The sequence below is a fragment of the Pelophylax lessonae genome (genome assembly GCF_965119305.1).
Source record: "Pelophylax lessonae genome assembly, chromosome: 4".
Classification (NCBI taxonomy): Eukaryota; Metazoa; Chordata; class Amphibia; order Anura; family Ranidae; genus Pelophylax; species Pelophylax lessonae.
Genome location: NC_138771.1, coordinates 25,682,382 through 25,702,151, shown reverse-complemented (window position 1 = coordinate 25,702,151; position 19,770 = coordinate 25,682,382). Strand labels below are relative to the sequence as shown.

At 44.7% G+C, this 19,770-nt stretch overlaps 1 protein-coding gene across 2 annotated transcripts in view; it reads left to right on the top strand.

The window, feature by feature from the left end:
* The window catches only part of LRRK1 (leucine rich repeat kinase 1), a 439,003-nt gene that overhangs the window by 240,633 nt on the left and 178,600 nt on the right, over positions 1–19,770 (top strand). For both annotated transcript variants that reach the window (XM_082253047.1, XM_082253048.1), the window contains one exon: positions 9,950–10,113. In XM_082253047.1, the coding sequence (XP_082109173.1) occupies positions 9,950–10,113 (164 nt within the window). The remainder of the gene's footprint in view (positions 1–9,949; positions 10,114–19,770) is intronic.

Genomic DNA, 19,770 nt, shown 5'->3' with positions numbered 1-19,770 from the left:
GTATAGAGTCATTTACAGCAATTTTGGAGTCTATGGTGGCTCGGGTGGAGGCGGCCTGTCAGGGACGGGGGTCAAGGAAGCGACCCCCGCCTACCCCTATACCATCTGACACCTCTGACTCAGATTCAGAGGTGGTCACGGCAGTTGCAGGTTCCTCTGCAAGGGCTGTTATCCCAGGTAAAGCCCCCTCAGACAGTGAGGAGGACGCTTCTTCTCCTGCTATTATTCAGGAAGAAGCATTGGTGGACGCACTAGTTGTGGCAGTGCAGGAAACCTTAAAACTTGAGGCTTTACCGGCAGAGGCAACTGAAACAGAGATTCCTTTTGGTACTAATAAGCCCATCAAGACGATGAAGGCTTTTCCTGTACCTAAATGTTTCGGTAATCAGATTAAAGGAGAATGGGAGCATTCTAAACGTACCTTTACTATTTCCAAGCGTATTGCTAGACGCTATCCGTTTGAGGAATCCATCATTAAGAAATGGACGGTACCACCAGTCGTGGATCCGCCTATTTCCAGGCTGAATAAAGCCACGGTTATTCCAGTGGAGGACACTTCGTCCTTTAAGGATCCGGTGGATCGAAAGATGGAAGCAGAGTCCCGCACCATCTTCTCTCTGATAGGGTCAGCTTTTAGACCAGTAATTGTTATTGGTCTAGTTTCCCAGACACTTACGGAATGGGCGAAAATGGTACGCCAAGATCTTAGGGGAAAAGATATTCCCCAGGAGACATCTGATTTGATGGAACAGATTATACAAGGGCTACAGTTTATCTGTGACGCAGCCTTGGACACTACTCCCTTATTAGGGCATGCATCTAAGACAGCGGTGATCCTCAGACGTGTGCTGTGGTTAAAATGCTGGTCAGCTGACCTAGGTTCCAAGAAGACCTTGACAAATCTCCCCTTTCAGGGGAATCGTCTATTTGGGGCCAACCTAGATGAAATCATTAAGGATGCCACTGGGGGCAAGAGCACTTTTTTGCCACAGGCTGCTAAAGCTAAGGGACCTCGCAACAAGCGAGGACCTTTCTTTACCGCCCATAAAGGGCGCCCGGCTGGTACTAGCGGGAAAGGCAAGACTCCTCCAGGAGGGTTCAAGAAGGGCTGGTCGGACAAGCAAAGGACCAACCCAGCCAAACCCGAAGCAAAGGAGTACACAGCCTGAAGGTGCGCCCCCACCCGGTTTCAGGGTGGGGGGACGTTTTCACCGGTATTCAGGACATTAGATCGAGCATCAACCACTACTACCGGTGCGATTCTTCCCTTCCAACATTTAAGTACTACAGGAAGCGGTAATTACCGTTCCCTGAATAGATCTTTTCCTTTACCTTTTCCTAAGATTAGTCCCGATACCTCACAGGAATCGGATCTGGTTGACCAGATAGGCCAAGTAGCCTCTAGTCGGGTGACTTCGGTCCCTGAGGTTCAACCAGAAAAGATCACCTTTCCTGATAACTATCAGGTATCTGATAAATGTGTGGGAACAGATTACGACCAGACTTTCTCGGATGGTCGGGGCCAGATACCTCTAGGGACGCCTGGTTCAGATCCAATCAGCGCCAGTGGTCCTAGAAATTCTAGGCTGGCCTCCTCAAGCCGGCCTGGCCGACTTGGACATGTTAGTCGTAGACGTTCCGTGGGAACTTCGTCTCAGGGAGTGTCTGTGGTCTCAAGGACCAATTTACCATCATGCTTTACAGTCGCTGGGTTTAATGGCCTGGCCATTGAGACCCAAGTACTGAAGGACAGGGGTTTGTCAGCTTCAGTCATTCCTACCCTTATTAAAGCAAGGAAAGCGACTTCCAGCAAAGTCTATTATCACACATGGAAAACTTATATTGCGTGGTGCGAATCTTTAGGATTTCCTCCACGTACCTATTCGGTGTCTCGAATATTGGCCTTTTTGCAACAAGGGGTTGAGCAGAAGCTAGCCTTGAGCACCATCAAGGGTCAAGTTTCAGCATTAGCAATCTTCTTTCAGAAGCCTTTAGCTACCAAATCCTTGGTGCGGAATTTCATCCAGGGGGTGCGGCACCTGGCTCCTCCAGTCCGCGCGCCCTTACCGCCTTGGGATCTTAATTTGGTTTTGTCGGTTCTACAGAAACCTCCTTTTGAAAACATCAGGGAGATTCCCTTGCTTACTTTATCCCAGAAAGTGGCCTTCTTGGTGGCTATTACTTCTGCTCGCAGGGTGTCAGAACTGGCTGCATTATCATGCCAGTCCCCATACCTAGTGATTCATAGGGATAAGGCAGTACTTCATCCTAAGCCATCTTTTCTTCCCAAGGTGGTTTCAGATTTTCATCTGAATGAAGATATTGTACTACCTTCCTTGTGTCCTCAGCCCAAGCATCATCGGGAACATGCGTTGCATTCCTTAGATGTGGTTCGGGCAATCAGGGTATACCTGAAAGCTACGGAATCATTCCGTAAGACGGATTCACTTTTTGTGATCACGGATGGCCCCAGAAAGGGTTTGCCTGCATCTGCCGCGACCATTGCCAAATGGATTAGACAAACGGTGGTACAGGCTTATTCTATTAAGGGTCAGAGTCCTCCGTTCCCTGTTAGGGCGCACTCCACTCGAGCGCTCAGTACTTCCTGGGCCTTTCGCCATCAGGCGTCAGTGGTCCAGGTATGTAAGGCGGCCACCTGGTCGTCCGTACATACCTTTACAAAATTCTATAAAATTGATGTGACGGCATCGGCGGATGCCTCATTTGGCCGCAAGGTTTTGCAGGCCGCAATTTGAGGAGACCGGTGGTCTACCTCGAGGGTTTTTTTCTGTTTAAAAAAAAAATTGTTTTCTCTTTTTTTGTTGAGTCTCATCATTATGGATGAGCATTGTAAACTTCTAGTTGGCACCGGTTGGGCCTTCTAGATTGGGATTTGATTTCCATTTTCCCACCCCTCAGTTGTGATACTGCTCTGGGACGTCCCGAAGGTGGTGTATCACCGAGGACTACGTCTGTCAATGAGCGCTAGAGAAAAATGGATTTTTGTAAAATCTTACCGTAAAATCCTTTTCTCTTAGCTCATTGACAGACGTAGTCCCCGCCCCTCTGTTTTTTTGAGTTGGGTTAAAATCTCTAAAGACTGCTTTTTCACATAACTGATTTGCTGAGGCAGAGAGAGAGAGGATATACCCTCTGGGACTGCCCCTGGGGTGTGGCCAGAGCTTTTTAATTTCCTGTCTAGTCCTGCTCCTGTGGAGGCAACATAACCCGAAGGTGGTGTATCACCGAGGACTACGTCTGTCAATGAGCTAAGAGAAAAGGATTTTACGGTAAGATTTTACAAAAATCCATTTTTTTTGTAAACCTGTGTGTCCCTCTGTGACTATCTGGGAGGTCCCTAATCTCCAATCTTTTTGATACAATTTATTTAGTCACGGGACTGCACCAATTTTCCTTGTGGTGAATTTGGCGATAAGGTGCATTAAGGCAATCGAAATACCAGGTTTGTAATTTCTACACTACTGTGGTTAATCCGGCGGAAAATCCCTCCTTTTTTTCCCTAGGACCTGATCGGACAGCCCGTGTGAAAGGGGCCTTAACCTCCATAACATTTCCAAAATTTGGGACACTATAAGATTTTTTGCCTGTGAGCTTTGGACTTATGTCGATGGCATCAGTCTGAAAGGTTTCTGGGATTCAGTGACATATGCATTTTACCTCCTTCTGACCTGCATTTCATCTGATTCAAGCTGAATTTACATTTTCTTGTATGAACAAACAAAAGTCCATTGACACAGTCCATAACCCTGAAAGAGGTCTCATATCTTCCCTACTGGATATAAAGCTAAGAAAGGATAGAGTTACTCTTTAGTAAAAGTGGTTGGAAACGCTTACATATACCTGGTGAAGTGACTGGCCTCAGGTGATACACAGAGATGAAACAAATCCTCCTACATAAGTTGTACCTGTTTATCTACAGCCTTATCTTCTCGACAGCCTCAGTGAAGATCTGCAGATCTCAGTGGGAAGAGCTCTGAGAGCTAATTGGAGGGAAGTAACATCCCCATCCCTTCAAACAGCACACAGGAACAGAGCTGAGGCTGTCAATCGCAGGCTGTGTGCTGGAGATCTTTGCCCTGTCCCCATTTTTCCTCTTGGTTTTAGGAAAACTTGTCAGAAGTGATTCATGCTGATAGCAGAGGAAGAAGGCAGCAGACAAAAATGACACTTGGTGCTCTGAAGTGAGACAAGTACAGACCATAGATATGCTTTGTTCATATTTCATGTCTGAGGTTTACAACCACTTTAACTATCATTTGGAAAAAAGTTGAACAATTTTCTTAAGGGTTATTTAGTATAGAGGGTTTGTCTAATGTTATTATTTCTGATTTCTAGCCAGATAAAAATTGCCTAAAGATTCTGTGTCCCCGACTGTACTCCAAAGAAAGAGATTTTACTGGCAAGTCAAATATCATATTTTTTAAATGCAGAGAATACAGAGCTGCATTAAAAAAAAGAAGTATGGCCAAATCTTTTTTGGTCATGGATTGTTACGGTCAGAGGTCAAGCTTAGTGACCAGTAGTTATGGCAGTAAAAAGACCAGCAGGATAAGTACATGGGCAGGTCACCCTGGCGGATGACGTGGGCTCACTTGATGCATGAGGCTAAGCACTAACCAGCATTCACCAGAGCTCCTAATGGTGGAGATGAGTTTTGCTGTATGTTAGTACCAGGTTGTGGTCCTCAGGACTGCCCCACCAGGAGGTGAGCAAGCCGGGGTCCAGTAGCAGATATAGCAGGTAGAAGTGTAGTCAGTAACAAGTCAAAGGTCAGTAACAAGCAGTTGCAGGTAGGGATCAAGCGGTAGCATAGTCAACCAAAAAGCAAAAGGTCGGTAACAAGTAGTGAAGATATGGACACCAGCAGGATTGAAAAAAGTGAGATATCGGCTGGAGAGATCACAATAATCTGACAAAAAGGCAATGTAAAGGCATGGCTTAAATAGGAATTTCATGAGAGGAGCTACGAATTCAATATTTTACTAGAAACAAGGTACAAAGCAAAATTGTTTACAGAATCAGACAGGCAGCTGTCCAGCATCTCAGCATGAAGAGTTACAACCAGACATTGCAGAGGTCCTTGGTTCAGATCCAGGTCCTGACAAGAGTGCAGATACTTTTGCTGTCCTGTTACCCAGAGTCAGCTAATAGTAGGCTGTTGCTCCAGGCACGGGAAGGATCCTGACAATATTGTCACGACCCACCAGGTTGTCCTATTGACAGCTGGCTCTGGCTGTCAGCGCACCACTTAAAGCCTGAGCCAAATGCATCTGCCCCCTCTCTTTCCCATTACTACAGTAAGCACTGGAGAGGCAGAGCGGAGAACAGTGACTGGCAGGTAGAGATGCACGATTCAGGATAAAATGAGAATCTCAATTTTTTTGCTTAGCATAAAGATCACAATTCTCTCACCATTCTCGCCGTAACATCATCTTTCACATTATACAAAAAATTGGGCTAACTTTACTGTTTAGTTTTTATTTTAATTCATTAAAGTGTATTTTATTCCCAAAAAATTGCATTTGAAAGACCGCTGCGCAAAGTTCTTTAGCAGAGTTTATTCTCTAGGATATCTGCTAAAATAATATAAAATGTTTGGGGGTTCTAAGTAATTGTCTAGCAAAAAATGCTGATTTTAATCAACAGAAAAAGGCTTAATCTAAGTGGTTAAACCGACCTCATTTACAGACGAAGTTCATTCCTTTGATCTAAGGCTCCATTCACACCTGAGCGTATCATTTTCAGGCTTTTTTTGGGGCTTTTTTCAGGCTTTTTTTGGGGCTTTTTTCCAGGTGTTGTTTGCAGGTGTTGGGTGGCAGGCATTGACATATCACAAAAACGCTTGTAATCTGACAATAAAGAAGCTCACGTGCCAATAAAGAAGCTCACGTGCCAATAAAGAAGCTTCAGGCGACAAAACGCTCATATGTGAACAGGGGCCATTGAAATGAATGGGATTTTGCTTGTTGGGCATTTTGAGACTTCAGAGATAAGCATTTTATGAGCTGAAAAACACTCAGGTGTGAACAGGGCCCTAAAATAACTAAAAATGATGCATTGTAAAACATAAAAAACAATTGCACTGAATGATAATAGTGCTAAATAATCCCTTTTCAGATTTTTGAAAAATTCCTTTTTCTCTGAAAAGGAATATAAACTTAATGTAAAAAGCCGTATGAATTAACAGTCCTGAGCAGCTAGCAAAAAATCCTATTGGTAACAGATGATAAGCAAATCAATCAAACATAAAGCAGTGCTCAGATAACAGTCCAAAGTCCTCTAGTGAAGAAGAACGTATATACAGTGGGTACGGAAAGTATTCAGACCCCCTTAAATTTTTCACTCTTTGTTATATTGCAGCCATTTGCTAAAATCATTTAGGTTCATTCTTCTTCCTCATGAATGTACACATAGCACCCCATACTGACAGAAAAACACAGAATTGTTGACATTGTTGCAGATTTATTAAAAAAGAAAAACTGAAATATCACATGGTCCTAAGTATTCAGACCCTTTGCTCAGTATTTAGTAGAAGCCCCCTTTTGATCTAATACAGCCAGGAGTCTTTTTGGGAGAGATGCAACAAGTCTTTCACACCTGGATTTGGGGATCCTCTGCCATTCCTCCTTGCAGATCCTCTCCAGTTCTGTCAGGTTGGATGGTAAACGTTGGTGGACAGCCATTTTTAGGTCTCTCCAGAGATGCTCAATTGAGTTTAAGTCAGGGCTCTGGCTGGGCCATTCAAGAACAGTCACGGAGTTGTTGTGAAGCCACTCCTTCGTTATTTTAGCTGTGTACTTAGGGTCATTGTCTTGTTGGAAGGTAAACCTTCGGCCCAGTCTGAGGTCCAGAGCACTCTGGAGAAGGTTTTTGTCCAGGATATCCCTGTACTTGGCCGCATTCATCTTTCCCTCGATTGCAACCAGTTGTCCTGTCCCTGCAGCTGAAAAACACCCCCACAGCATGATGCTGCCACCACAATGCTTCACTGTTGGGACTGTATTGGACAGGTGATGAGCAGTGCCTGGTTTTCTCCACACATACCGCTTAGAATTAAGGCCAAAAAGTTCTATTTTGGTCTCATCAGACCAGAGAATCTTATTTCTCACCATCTTGGAGTCCTTCAGGTGTTTTTTAGCAAACTCCATGCGGGCTTTCATGTGTCTTACACTGAGGAGAGGCTTCCGTCGGGCCACTCTGCCATAAAGCCCCGACTGGTGGAGGGCTGCAGTGATGGTTGACTTTCTACAACTTTCTCCCATCTCCTGACTGCATCTCTGGAGCTCAGCCACAGTGATCTTTGGGTTCTTCTTTACCTCTCTCACCAAGGCTCTTCTCCCCCGATAGCTCAGTTTGGCCGGACGGCCAGCTCTAGGAAGGGTTCTGGTCGTCCCAAACGTCTTCCATTTGAGGATTATGGAGGCCACTGTGCTCTTAGGAACCTTAAGTGCAGCAGAAATCTTTTTGTAACCTTGGCCAGATCTGTGCCTTGCCACAATTCTGTCTCTGAGCTCTTCAGGCAGTTCCTTTGACCTCATGATTCTCATTTGCTCTGACATGCATTGTGATCTGGAAGGTCTTATATAGACAGGTGTGTGGCTTTCCTAATCAAGTCCAATCAGTATAATCAAACACAGCTGGACTCAAATGAAGGTGTAGAACCATCTCAAGGATGATCAGAAGAAATGGAAAGCACCTGAGTTAAATATATGAGTGTCACAGCAAAGGGTCTGAATACTTAGGACCATGTGATATTTTAGTTTTTCTTTTTTAATAAATCTGCAACAATGTCAACAATTCTGTGTTTTTCTGTCAGTATGGGGTGCTATGTGTACATTCATGAGGAAGAAGAATGAACCTAAATGATTTTAGCAAATGGCTGCAATATAACAAAGAGTGAAAAATTTAAGGGGGTCTGAATACTTTCAGTACCCACTGTATGTGACAGAAGGATGGATCCACCACCAGAAGGGAGATACACACTGACTCTTACCTGATCCAGGTGACTACTACGCTTGTATGACTAAACGATCACTAAGTCCGGATCCCTTAGATTCATGGAAAGAAGCTCCAACAGTGTATATGCATAACAATAAAAACAATCAATGCGCAAGCATTGCTATGACCAATTAGTTTATTAAAATCACAAAGATACTATAGCGGAGTAGCAGTATGATCCACGATATCTCCACTGGTAGTCAGGCACAGCATACAATAATCCTGGTAGCGTATAATATTCCCAACCCTCCAATAACCAGACGACACATGGCTTGAAGGTCAAAACTAGACTGCCTTGTTTATTGAAAACACAAGGGATTACACTCTGCCAAAAAACCCTCCCTCTTCGAGACATTCCACACACACAGCTGAACATCCCATAATAACCATATTCTGCCAGACATAAACAATAGGACAATAGAAGGCAGGTATTTAACAATAACAAACCCCCACCCATCTCCTGAGGGACACTGCTTAGACATATGATAGTCCCAAGTGAAAGAGTTCTCACTCTCTCCACACAAACCCCACTACAAGCACTTGGTTCTTAAAGGTATACACATGCAATACACATAATGCATACACGTAGGACAATATACAGTGGCTGTTTTGCCACAATGCTCCCCCAGAACCAAGCCGGCATACACAGTCTGATCCATAATGGATCGGCTTGGGGATGTCCGGGGAGTACTCACAGATCATTTTTCCAGTTCAGTTTGTCGCGATAACCCGTCAGCATGGCCATTCTGTTTTCCGGGGCGGTAGTGACTAGTAAAGTCATAAGGTTGTAACGCCAAACTCCAGTGCAACAACTGGGCTCAGTACTGTTCTTAATCCAAACATTGAAGCGTCTGGACCTCTGGATATTGGCCGGGGATCAGGACTGGCAGGATCGCTGAGGGCAACTGGCCTAGATCGTTCCCTAGTAAGATGTTGGTGGGGAGCTCCCGTATCAACCCCACATCAATCAGACCTGACCCGGCACCCCAATTTAAGTGGACCCTCGCAGTGGGTAGTCGGTGTACTGCCTCCCCGGCCATCCGTACCACTGCTGAGCCTCCGGTTCGGGCGGCATCTGGAACCAGGTGTCGCTTGACCAAGGTGAGAGTGGCTCCCTTGTCTCGGAGACCTTGAGCGGGCATTCCATTTAACTGGACCGATTGTAGATGATGCTGTTGGTTCTCCGTAGCGGCTTGCAGCGGGTTAGCTTCATGAAGGGTACCCCATTGCTCCTCGGTGTGTTTGAACCTGGGTACGACTGGGGAAACCTCTGTGGGATAGTAGGGGACTGTTGTCCGTGCTGAAGGGGGTGACCCTGGTCGGATCCATGCAGCTTGGTTCCTGCTCTGGGTACAGTCTCGTCGATAGTGCCCAAACTGCTTGCACCTGTGGCACTGTACCCCACTGCGGGACGGGTATCTGGGTGTCTGGTGTTTGGAGGAGTTTCGCCCCGTCTGTGGTAGTAGTGGTCCTGTGGTGCGAGCCTGCTGCCGGGTAACAACCGAATAAGCTTCGTGGATGGTAGATTGGCAATGTTGATAAACATTTGCCGGAGGCTCTTTTATTTTTTGTGACAGCTGTGAGTGAGCAGAGAACGGCTCTGCACTGTATGAATCGTGGAAATGCCAGGTTAAGGTGGTGAGTTGAATCGAGATTGCGATTTTTTTAACTAATAATCGTGCAGCTGTGCTGCCAGTCACTGATTTCCATTCCAAACAGAGAACAGAGCTATCAGTGGTCATGTGATCGCTCTGTTCTCAGGCTTAGAGCCGACGTGGGACAGATGCAGCATAGATGTAAGCATACATGTGTTTATTTTTTTAAACCTATACCTCTCCTTTAAGTTTGGATTTAATTATGCTACTGGAAACTAGTATATGTATTGATTGTGTTTTTTACATAACTTGATTTTATTACATATTTTTTCCAGGGGCTAACTGGATAGGTCTGCGGAGGTTACAGGAGTTAGATGTATCTGACAACCATCTCTCTGATCTCCCAACCTCTGTTTTCCATTGCTTCAAATCCATGCGATATCTGAATGTCTCTGGCAATAAACTGAAAATGTTTCTGGAGCCCTGGGCCTGCCCTCTTGTAAGTGTTTATTTGAAATGTATAGAGAATATATGTGTACAGATGCCACTACAAAGTTATACTCCGCATATGGAGACCACTTCCTCCTACATACAATTTTATTGCAGAAGTCACTAAATTGTCTGGTTATATGATTCTTGTAACAGATACCAAGACATAGAAGATTAGCACACCCCTGAAAGGGCCGCTGGCTGATGATGCATAAAGGCACAGTCACTGTACACTTTCAGCACAGATGATGACCAGAGTTGTCCCTCACTAGTGCAGAAGCTGCCAGCATACACAGAGCACAGTCTAGGCACACTGACACACACACAGCAGTCTAGGGGGAAGTCTTTTTGTGGTTTTATTCTTAAACAACTTGGATGGGGTGTGGGATAGCATGGGATACTCCAGAACCACTAATGGAGATAAGAGGACACCAGGGGCAGACTGGCAACTTTCGGCCCAGGGGTCCCCTCCAACTTTCCCTCATCCCCTCACTCTCCCAGTCCTCCTCCTGACCCCCATTCCAAGCTGAAGCCCTGCTCCGGATACTCTCTACTTACCGGCTGAACCCAGGTTCCCAGCAGAGGGAGGTTGGGGGGGAGCTGGGACAGCTCGGTTGGGGCTGGCTGGGGCAGAAGAGTCTCCAGGGGGGCATGGAACTGGCCTCTGCTCAGACACAGTTTAACCCATCCATGCTGGGGGGGGGCTTGTACTTTGTCCTTGTCTTCAACCCGCACTCAGTAGGTCAGCGGCAGGGACTTTTTACTTCTCTTCATCAGAAATCCTTTAGGCATGTTTGTGGCAGAAGCGGTGCAGCCTTTTTACAGGGCATCAGAGCGGCCCGGGGGGCAATTGGCCCCCTGGCCCAGTTATCCCCTTGAGGACACTCTTTTCTGCGTTATAAACTTTAGGAACAGTTATTTTGCTCATCCCAGATCACAATCCTTCCTGTGAGAGACTAGTGTGGGCCAGAGGTATGTACTCATTGAACTACTTGACCCAGCTTTGAAGGACAGTCCTCCCATGAGAAACTAGAGGAGACTAATGTATGAACCTCTCCTAAGAGGAACTACTCAACTTTCATGACGTCTTTCCACTAAAGGAGACTGGAGGCTATGTGAGACCCAGCAATCCCAATAGTACTCAGTCACCAGGATCTTGCAGTAAAACAGTACTTACAAGGCCAGGGGAGCAGCTAGGCCCATTCAGCTTTCTCTGGGTATCTTCCAGTAAACCTATGCAGACTGGATCCTTAGGTGAAATTTCAGGGGGTTTGGTACCCTCTCAGATATAAGCCCCCTGGCTCTGCCACAGCTGGGACCTCCATGAACAGCAATTTGAAATAGCAGAATGCAAGGAGATGGGGGGAAACCCCCCCCCCCCTCACCTTAACAGGTGGATGCCTTGAACAGGAAGATACTGCTGTTCTAAAATAATTTAATCACTTGAATACCAGGCTTTTCTGAGGCTTTTTATTTTCAAGTTTAAATCAGCATTTTTTAATAGAAAATTACTTCTAACCCGCAAACATTATACATTTTTTTTATGCAGAGACCCTAGGCCTAGGCAATAAAATTGCAATTGTTGCAATTTTTTATGTCACACGGTATTTGTGCAGTGGTTTTGCAAACGCAATTTGTTTGGAAAAAATACACTTTAATGAATTAAAACAAAACACAAGATATACCCCAATTTTTAAAATGTGAAAGATGACGACGCGCCAAGTAAATAGATACCTAACATGTCACGCTTTAAAATTGCGCACGCTCGTGGAATGGAGACAAACTACAGTACCTAAAAATCTCCATAAGCGACGCTTTAGGCAGGAGGTCTAGTGCCAGAGTTATTGCTCTCGCTCTAATGTTCGCAAAGATACATCACAAAGACTCCAAATCTCTCCTATACCCTAAAAGCAAAAGATTAAAAAAAAAACATCTTTGATTTTTTGGGCCAGAAGTGACGTCATGATGTCCCTCTGGGACCAGCTGGCTGCACCATCGGATCGTTCCTAGGGTTTGCTGGTTGGAATGGTAAGCCCAAGAAACAGCGGTGAGCAGGGGGGGTTGTCTCCTCCCGCCGCTTCTGAAAGCAATCCAGTGGCTCCTGAGCCGCTCAGAACACTTTCATCAGAAAGCCAGCCGTCAGCTGAAAATAAAGTTACCACTTCAAATCTGCAACGTGTGTGTGTATATATATATATATATATATATATATATATATATATATGTGTATTGAGGCTATTTATAATGGATATAAGAAGTCTACACACCCCTATTAAAATGTCAGGTTTCTGTGATGTAAAAAATGAGACAAAGATAGATAATTTCAAAACTTTTTCCACCTTTGATGTGACCTGTAAACTGTACAACTCAATTGAAAAACGAACTGAATTCTTTTAGGGGGAGTAAAACTAAAAAACTAAAAAAATGTGGTTGTAGAAGTGTGCACACCCTCCTATAACTGTGTTCAGAACTAAGCAATCACATTCACACTAATGTTACATAGGGGTCAGTACACACTTGCCATTATTTAAAGTACCTCTGATTGACCCCCAAATAAAGTTCTGCTGTTCTAATAGGTCCTTCCTGACATTTCCTTAGTCGCATCCTACAGCAAAAGCCATGGAACACAGAGAGCTTCCAAAGCATCAGAGGGATCTCATTCTTAAAAGTTATCAGTCAGGAGAAGGGTCCAAAAGAATTTCCAAGGAATTAGATATACCATGGAACACAGTGAAGACAGTCATTATCAAGTGGAGAAAATATGGCACAAAAGTGACATCACCAAGAACTGGACGTCCCTCCAAGGTTGATGAAAAGATGAGAAGAAAAATGGTCAGAGAGGCTGCCAAGAGGCCTACAGCAACATGGAAGGAGCTACAGGAATACAGTGCATCTGGAAAGTATTTACAGCGTTTCACTTTTTACACATTTTGTTATGTTACAGCCTTATTCCAAAATGGATTAAATTCATTATTTTCCTCACCATTCTACAAACAATACCCTATAATGACAACGTCAAAAAAGTTTTTTGAAATCTTTACAAATGTATTAAAAATAAAAAATGAAATAAATCCCATGTACATAGGTTTTCACAGCCTTTGCTCAATACTTTGGTGAAGCTCCTTTGGCACCAATTACAGCCTCAAGTCTTTTTTGAGTATGATGCTACAAGCTTGGCACACCTATCTTTTGGGCAGTTTCTTACATTCTTCTTTGGAGGACCTCTCATGTTCCATCAGGTTGGATGGGGAGCGTCGGTGCACAGCCATTTTCAGATCCCTCTAGAGATGTTCAACTGGACTCAAGTCTGTGCTCTGGTTGGACCACTCAAGGACATTCACAGAGTTGTCCCATAGCCACTCCTTTGTTATCTTGGCTGTGTGCTTAGGGTCGTTGTCCTGTTGGAAGATAAACCTTCGCCACAGTCTGAGGTCCAGGGCACTCTTGGCAGGTTTTCATCAAAGATGTCTCTGTACATTGCTGCATTCATCTTTCCCTCGATCCTGACTAGTCTCCCAGTTCTTGACCCTGAAAAGCATCCCTACAGCATGATGCTGCCACTACCATGCTTTAATGTATGGATGGTATTGGCCAGGTGATGAGTGATGCCTGGTTTCCTCCAGACATAAAGCTTGCCATTCAGGCCAAAGAATTAAAAATTTTTTTATCAGACCAGAGAATTTTTTTTATCGTGGTCTGAGAGTCCTTCAGGTGCTTTTTGGCAAACTCCAGGGGGGCTGTCATGTGCCTTTTGTTGAGGAGTGGCTTCCGTCTGGCCACTCTACCATTGTAGGCCTGATTCGTGGAGTGCTGCATAGATGGTTGTTCTTCTGGAAGGTTCTCCTCTCTCCAGAGAAGTGCTGGAGCTCTGTCAGAGTGACCATCAGGTTCTTGTTCACCTCCCTGATCAAGGCCCTTCTCCCCCCATCACTCAGTTTGCCTGGGCATCCCACTCAAGGAAGAGTCCTGGTGGTTCCAAACTTCTTCCATTTAAGGATGATGGAGGCCACTGTGCTCATTGGGACCTTTCATGCTGCAGACATTTTTCCGTACCCTTCCCTAGATCTGTGCCTCCATACAATCCTGTCTTGGAGGTATACAGATAATTCCTTGGACTTCTTGACTTGGTTTGTGCTTTACATGCACTAACTGTGGGACCTTATATAGACAGGTGTGTGCCTTTCCAAATCTTGTCCAATAAACTGAATTTACCACAGGTGGACTCGAATCAAATTGTAGAAACATCTCAAGGATGATCAGTGGAAACAGGAAGCACCTGAGCTAAATTTTGAGTGCCATGGCAAACGCTGTGAATACTTATATACATGGGTTTTGTTTCATTTTTTATTTTTAATAATTTTGCAAAGATTTCAAACAAACTTCTATCACGTTGTCATTATGGGATATTGTTTGTTTGTAGAATGTTGAAGAAAAAAATGAATTTAATTAATTTTGGAATAAGGATGCAACATAACAAAATGTGGACATAAGTGAAACGCTGTGAATACTTTCCGGATGTACTGTATCTGGCAAGTACTGGCTGTGTGCTACATGTGACACCAATCTCCCGTATTCTTCATATGTCTGGGCTATGGGGTAGAGTGGCAAGACGGAAGCCCGGCCAAATTTAGCAAAAACACATCGGAAGTCTCACAATAGCATGTGGGAAAATGTGCTCTGGTCTGATGAAACCAAGGTTGAGCTTTTTGGCCGTTATTCCCAAAGATGTTTTGTGCAAAAACAACACTGCACATCACCAAAAGAACACCATACCCACAGTGAAGCATGGTGGTGGCAGCATCATGCTTTGGGGGTATTTTTCTTCAGTTGGAACAGGAGCCTTAGGGCTCTTTCACACGGGCGATCTGTTTTTGGGCTCCGTTCCTGTCCTTTTTTTTTTTTTTTTCACGGAGCGGATGACACTTGTGTCATCCACTCCGTATGTTCGCATATCATCCCATCCGTTTGCGGATGATATACGGACATAATGTAAGTCTATGGGCATTGCGGATGACAGCGGATGACACCGCTGACATCCGATTTAGCTTCCTTTCCGTTTTTTGAACGGAGGAAAAATAGGGTTCTGTTCCGTTCCAAAAAACGTAACAGAACTGAAAGGAAGAAAATCGGATGTCAGTGGATGGTATTCCGCTGACATCCGCAATGCCATTGACTTACATTATGTCCGTAAATCATCCGCAAAAAAATAGGATGATTTGCGGACATACGGAGCGGCCGTGTGAAAGGGCCCTTAGTCCAGATAGAGGGAATAATGAACAGTTCCAAATACCAGTCCATATTGGCATAAAACCTTTAGGCTTCTGCTAGAAAGCTGAACATGAAGAGGAACTTCATCTTTCAGCATGACAATGACCCAAAGCCTACATCCAAATCAACAAAGGAATGGCCGAGCCAGAAGAAGATTAAAGTTTTGGAATGGTCCAGCCAGAGCCCAGACCTGAATCCGACTGAAAATCTGTGGGGGGATCTGAAGAGGGCTGTGCACAGGAGATGCCCTCTCAATCTAACAGATTTGGAGTGTTTTTGCAAAGAAGAGTCAAGATGTGCCATGCTGATAGACTCATACCCAAAAAGACTGAGTGCTGTAATAAAATGAAAAGGTGCTTTAACAAAGTTATGCAACCATATTATTTTAGTTTATTTTTACTTTCCTCCACCTAAAAGATTTTAGTTTGTTGTTCAACTGAGTTTTACAGTTTATAGGTCACATTAAAGGTCACAGAAACCTGTCAGGGGTGTGTAGACTTTCTATATCCACTGTATGTGCTTCTCAGCCACCTTCTGGGCACTCCTCCCCTGGGATTGGCTGCAGCACAATAAATATTCATGCTGTATATGTGGTGTGGGGTGCGCTAAACAACAAATAAATAATAAATATATAACATATATCTATGTGTGAACCAAATCAACAAAAGTAAATATATATAACATATATCAATCTGTGAAGCCAATTAAAAATGCAATTCAATTGGTGCATAAACATAAAAGTTCAAAAAATGTCCATAAATATTGTGCAGGTGAGTAGAATTGTATTCTATCCAAATAATACGTGTATCCACCACCGAGTGAAATTCATCCTTACCAAACGGAAATAAATAAGGTGCAACTATATTTTCTTGTGCTGAAAAAATATCCAATCTCCTTGTGAACAAACACCACGTGTAAATCACCAAGAATTAGCCTCTTACCAGATGGTAATAGGTATGCACTTGTTCAGTGAAACCACCGCCTTGCTTCCTCTTTAAAATCCTGAAGTGGGATGTAGAAGCGCTCTACCTTTCTTTCTCCACTAGATGGCAATGAGTACCAGCAAGAAACACAGCCTCATCCTTCTTTACAAGCTCACAAAACCACCGTGTATTAAAGGAAAAAAGGGCTAATAGTGTATTACCCTTGAGATTTATTCAAAAAACAGTTGATATTGCACTTACAATTAGATGTCTTGTATTCAGCATAAACATAGGCATACGAATTCCTGCAAAGGCTTGCGGCCGGCTGCAGTAGAAGTCCTATGGGAAGAAACCGGTCAGATTAGGAGGCGCACACGTCACACACAACTTGCGGTCCGTGCTGCAGCCAGCCGCAAGCCTTTGCAGGAATTCGTATGCCTATGTTTATGCTGAATACAAGACATCTAATTGTAAGTGCAATATCAACTGTTTTTTGAATAAATCTCAAGGGTAATACACTATTAGCCCTTTTTTCCTTTAATACACGGTGGTTTTGTGAGCTTGTAAAGTAGGATGAGGCTGTGTTTCTTGCTGGTACTCGTTGCCATCTAGTGGAGAAAGAAAGGTAGAGCGGTTCTACATCCCACTTCAGGATTTTAAAGAGGAAGCAAGGCGGTGGTTTCACTGAACAAGTGCATACCTATTACCATCTGGTAAGAGGCTAATTCTTGGTGATTTACACGTGGTGTTTGTTCACAAGGAGATTGGATATTTTTTCAGCACAAGAAAATATAGTTGCACCTTATTTATTTCCGTTTGGTAAGGATGAATTTCACTCGGTGGTGGATACACGTATTATTTGGATAGAATACAATTCTACTCACCTGCACAATATTTATGGACATTTATGAACTTTTATGTTTATGCACCAATTGAATTGCATTTTTTTTTTTTTTAAAACAGTGAGGTTTATTGAAACTTTTGGTACAATACAAAAATAAACCGTGCATTGAAACTTCGATCAGATTCATAACACACAGGGGTACAAAAATACAAATATACACAGTGATTAACACTTAGAAACAGAACAGACATAGTAAAAATAAGGCAGTAGTCAGTTACTTTCTTTCGGCCCAACACTCAAGCAGACAATATTAGTTTAACAGGGGCGGTCAGCATAAAGTAGTTACCCACTGCACTACTGAGCCGTATCAGGGCACTGCACCCATTTGTCCCAAATCTTGTTGAACTTCTGAGGGCACCCCCTATGTTTATATAAAAGTTTATGAAATGGGATGACACTATTAATTTCCTTAATCCACAATCCTAGAGTAGGAGGAGTAGGTCTCATCCACCGCCTAGCTATCAATTTACGTGCTATAAACAAAGTTTCCTGAAGAAATATGACAGTGGATTTGGGCATCTCTCCATCCGGATAGACCCCCAGGAGACACTCCTTAGGAGAGAGTTGTAGAGGAGACCCCATTTTGTCATGCAGAAATGTGACTACTTGTTGCCATAGAGTCTGTAATTGGGGACAGCTCCACAATAGATGAAAGAAGGAAGCATCAGGGTCTCCGCACATAGGACAAGAGGGGACCAAGTCAGGGTGATATTTGGACAGTCTAAGTGGGGTAAGATAAGCCTGGTGTATTATAAAGGTCTGAGTTAGGCGATCCGACAGTTTTGGCGACACTCTGCGGCACGTCTCCAGGGCATCCTCCCATTCCTCATCCTCCATGGCCCCCACATTGCGCTCCCAGCGGGTCTTAAGTGCAAAAGCTAAAATGGTCGAGGAAGGTGTGTGAAGCTCAGAGTAGAACATGGAAATGAGGTGACTGGGTTCTGTACTTTTAACAATCTCAAGGGTGGTAACCGATTCCATCTCAGGAGGACCGTCAGGGAATTGAGATCTATAGGCATGGGAGAGCTGTAAGTATCTGTAGTGCATGGGGCCCTGGAGCGCAAACTGGTCTCGCAGGGTCTCGTAAGACCGTAGACCAGTGGTCGCGGAGATATGGCTAAGGAGAAGAATACCCCTCCCACTCCATACCGACAGGTCAGGGATGGAGAGGAACTCACGCAATGTACTATTATGCCACAGAGGGGTGAATGTGTGGAATGGAGGGCACCGAAGCCTGGACGCTACCACCTCCCAGATCCGACAATAGTGATATAGAAGAGATCTGGGGCACAGGGGCTCCGGCGAGCCCCTGACGCCCCTAAGGATAACTAGGAGGGGGTCCCCGAGGGGATGAGCCCACCCAGGGCAGAGCAGGGTCAAGAAGCGTTCTCTATCCATTTTATCTATGTGAAAGAACTGGGACAACTGAGCTGCCAGATAGTACAGATTAAAATCCGGCAGGGCCAGCCCCCCCAGATTTGTAGGATTCTTGAGTTTGCGCCAGGAGATCTTGTGCCGGTTAGCACCCCAAACAAAGGTCTTGAGGAGTGATTCCATCTGCTTAAACAGCCTGAGTGGCAGATATATAGGAGAGTGCCATACAACATAGAGAATTTTGGGAAGGAGAATCATTTTAATTAAATTGACTCTACCCATCACTCCCAGAGGTAATTTGGACCATACTTGGATTTTGGCCTTAAGCAGAGGGAACAAGGGTTGAACGTTATCCGGGACATAATCTGCTGAGCTAGCTGTCACCTGAATCCCTAAGTATTTAATGCGGGATACACATTGTAGGGCCGGGTTTGCGGGGGCGATCGCCTGCGGGCGCTCGTCAAGCGGGAGAATTTGTGACTTATCCCAGTTTATCTGAAAACCGGAGAATCGTCCGTACCGTTCAATTAAAGAAAGGGCTGTGAGCAGGGATTCTCGAGAGTCTTCCAAATATAACAAAGTGTCATCAGCATACATGCTGATTTTCTCCTCCAGCGGTCCCTTACGTAGGCCACGAATCCCGGGATGTGCTCTAATGGCCATCGCCAGGGGTTCCGCGGCCAGGGCATACAGCAGGGGGGAGAGGGGGCACCCCTGTCGAGTGCCACGGGATAAAGGGAAGGCGGTCGACTGCCAGCCGTTGGCCAGGACCCTAGCTACCGGGGCGCTATATAGAAGTTTGACCCACTTAATAAAATTAGGTCCAAAGCCGTATCGGTCCAGGCAGGTCCATAGAAATGGCCACTCTACCGAGTCGAATGCTTTAGCCGTGTCCAAGGAGACCACCACCCTGCCGCCCATTCCGTCGTGTTGTGCCTGGAGATTCATGAATAACCGGCGAAGGTTAAATGAGGTGTTCCTCCCAGGCATGAACCCGGCCTGGTCCGAGTGTATGAGTGAAAGGATCACCTTGTTAAGACGGAGGGATAAAATTTTCGCAAGGATTTTAGTGTCTACTGGGAGCAAAGAGATGGGACGGTAAGACTCTGGGGCGTGTAAGTCCTTGCCCGGCTTGGGGATGAGCACAATTAGCGCCTCCCGCATAGAAGGGGGCAGGGCTGCATCCTTGAACAGAGAT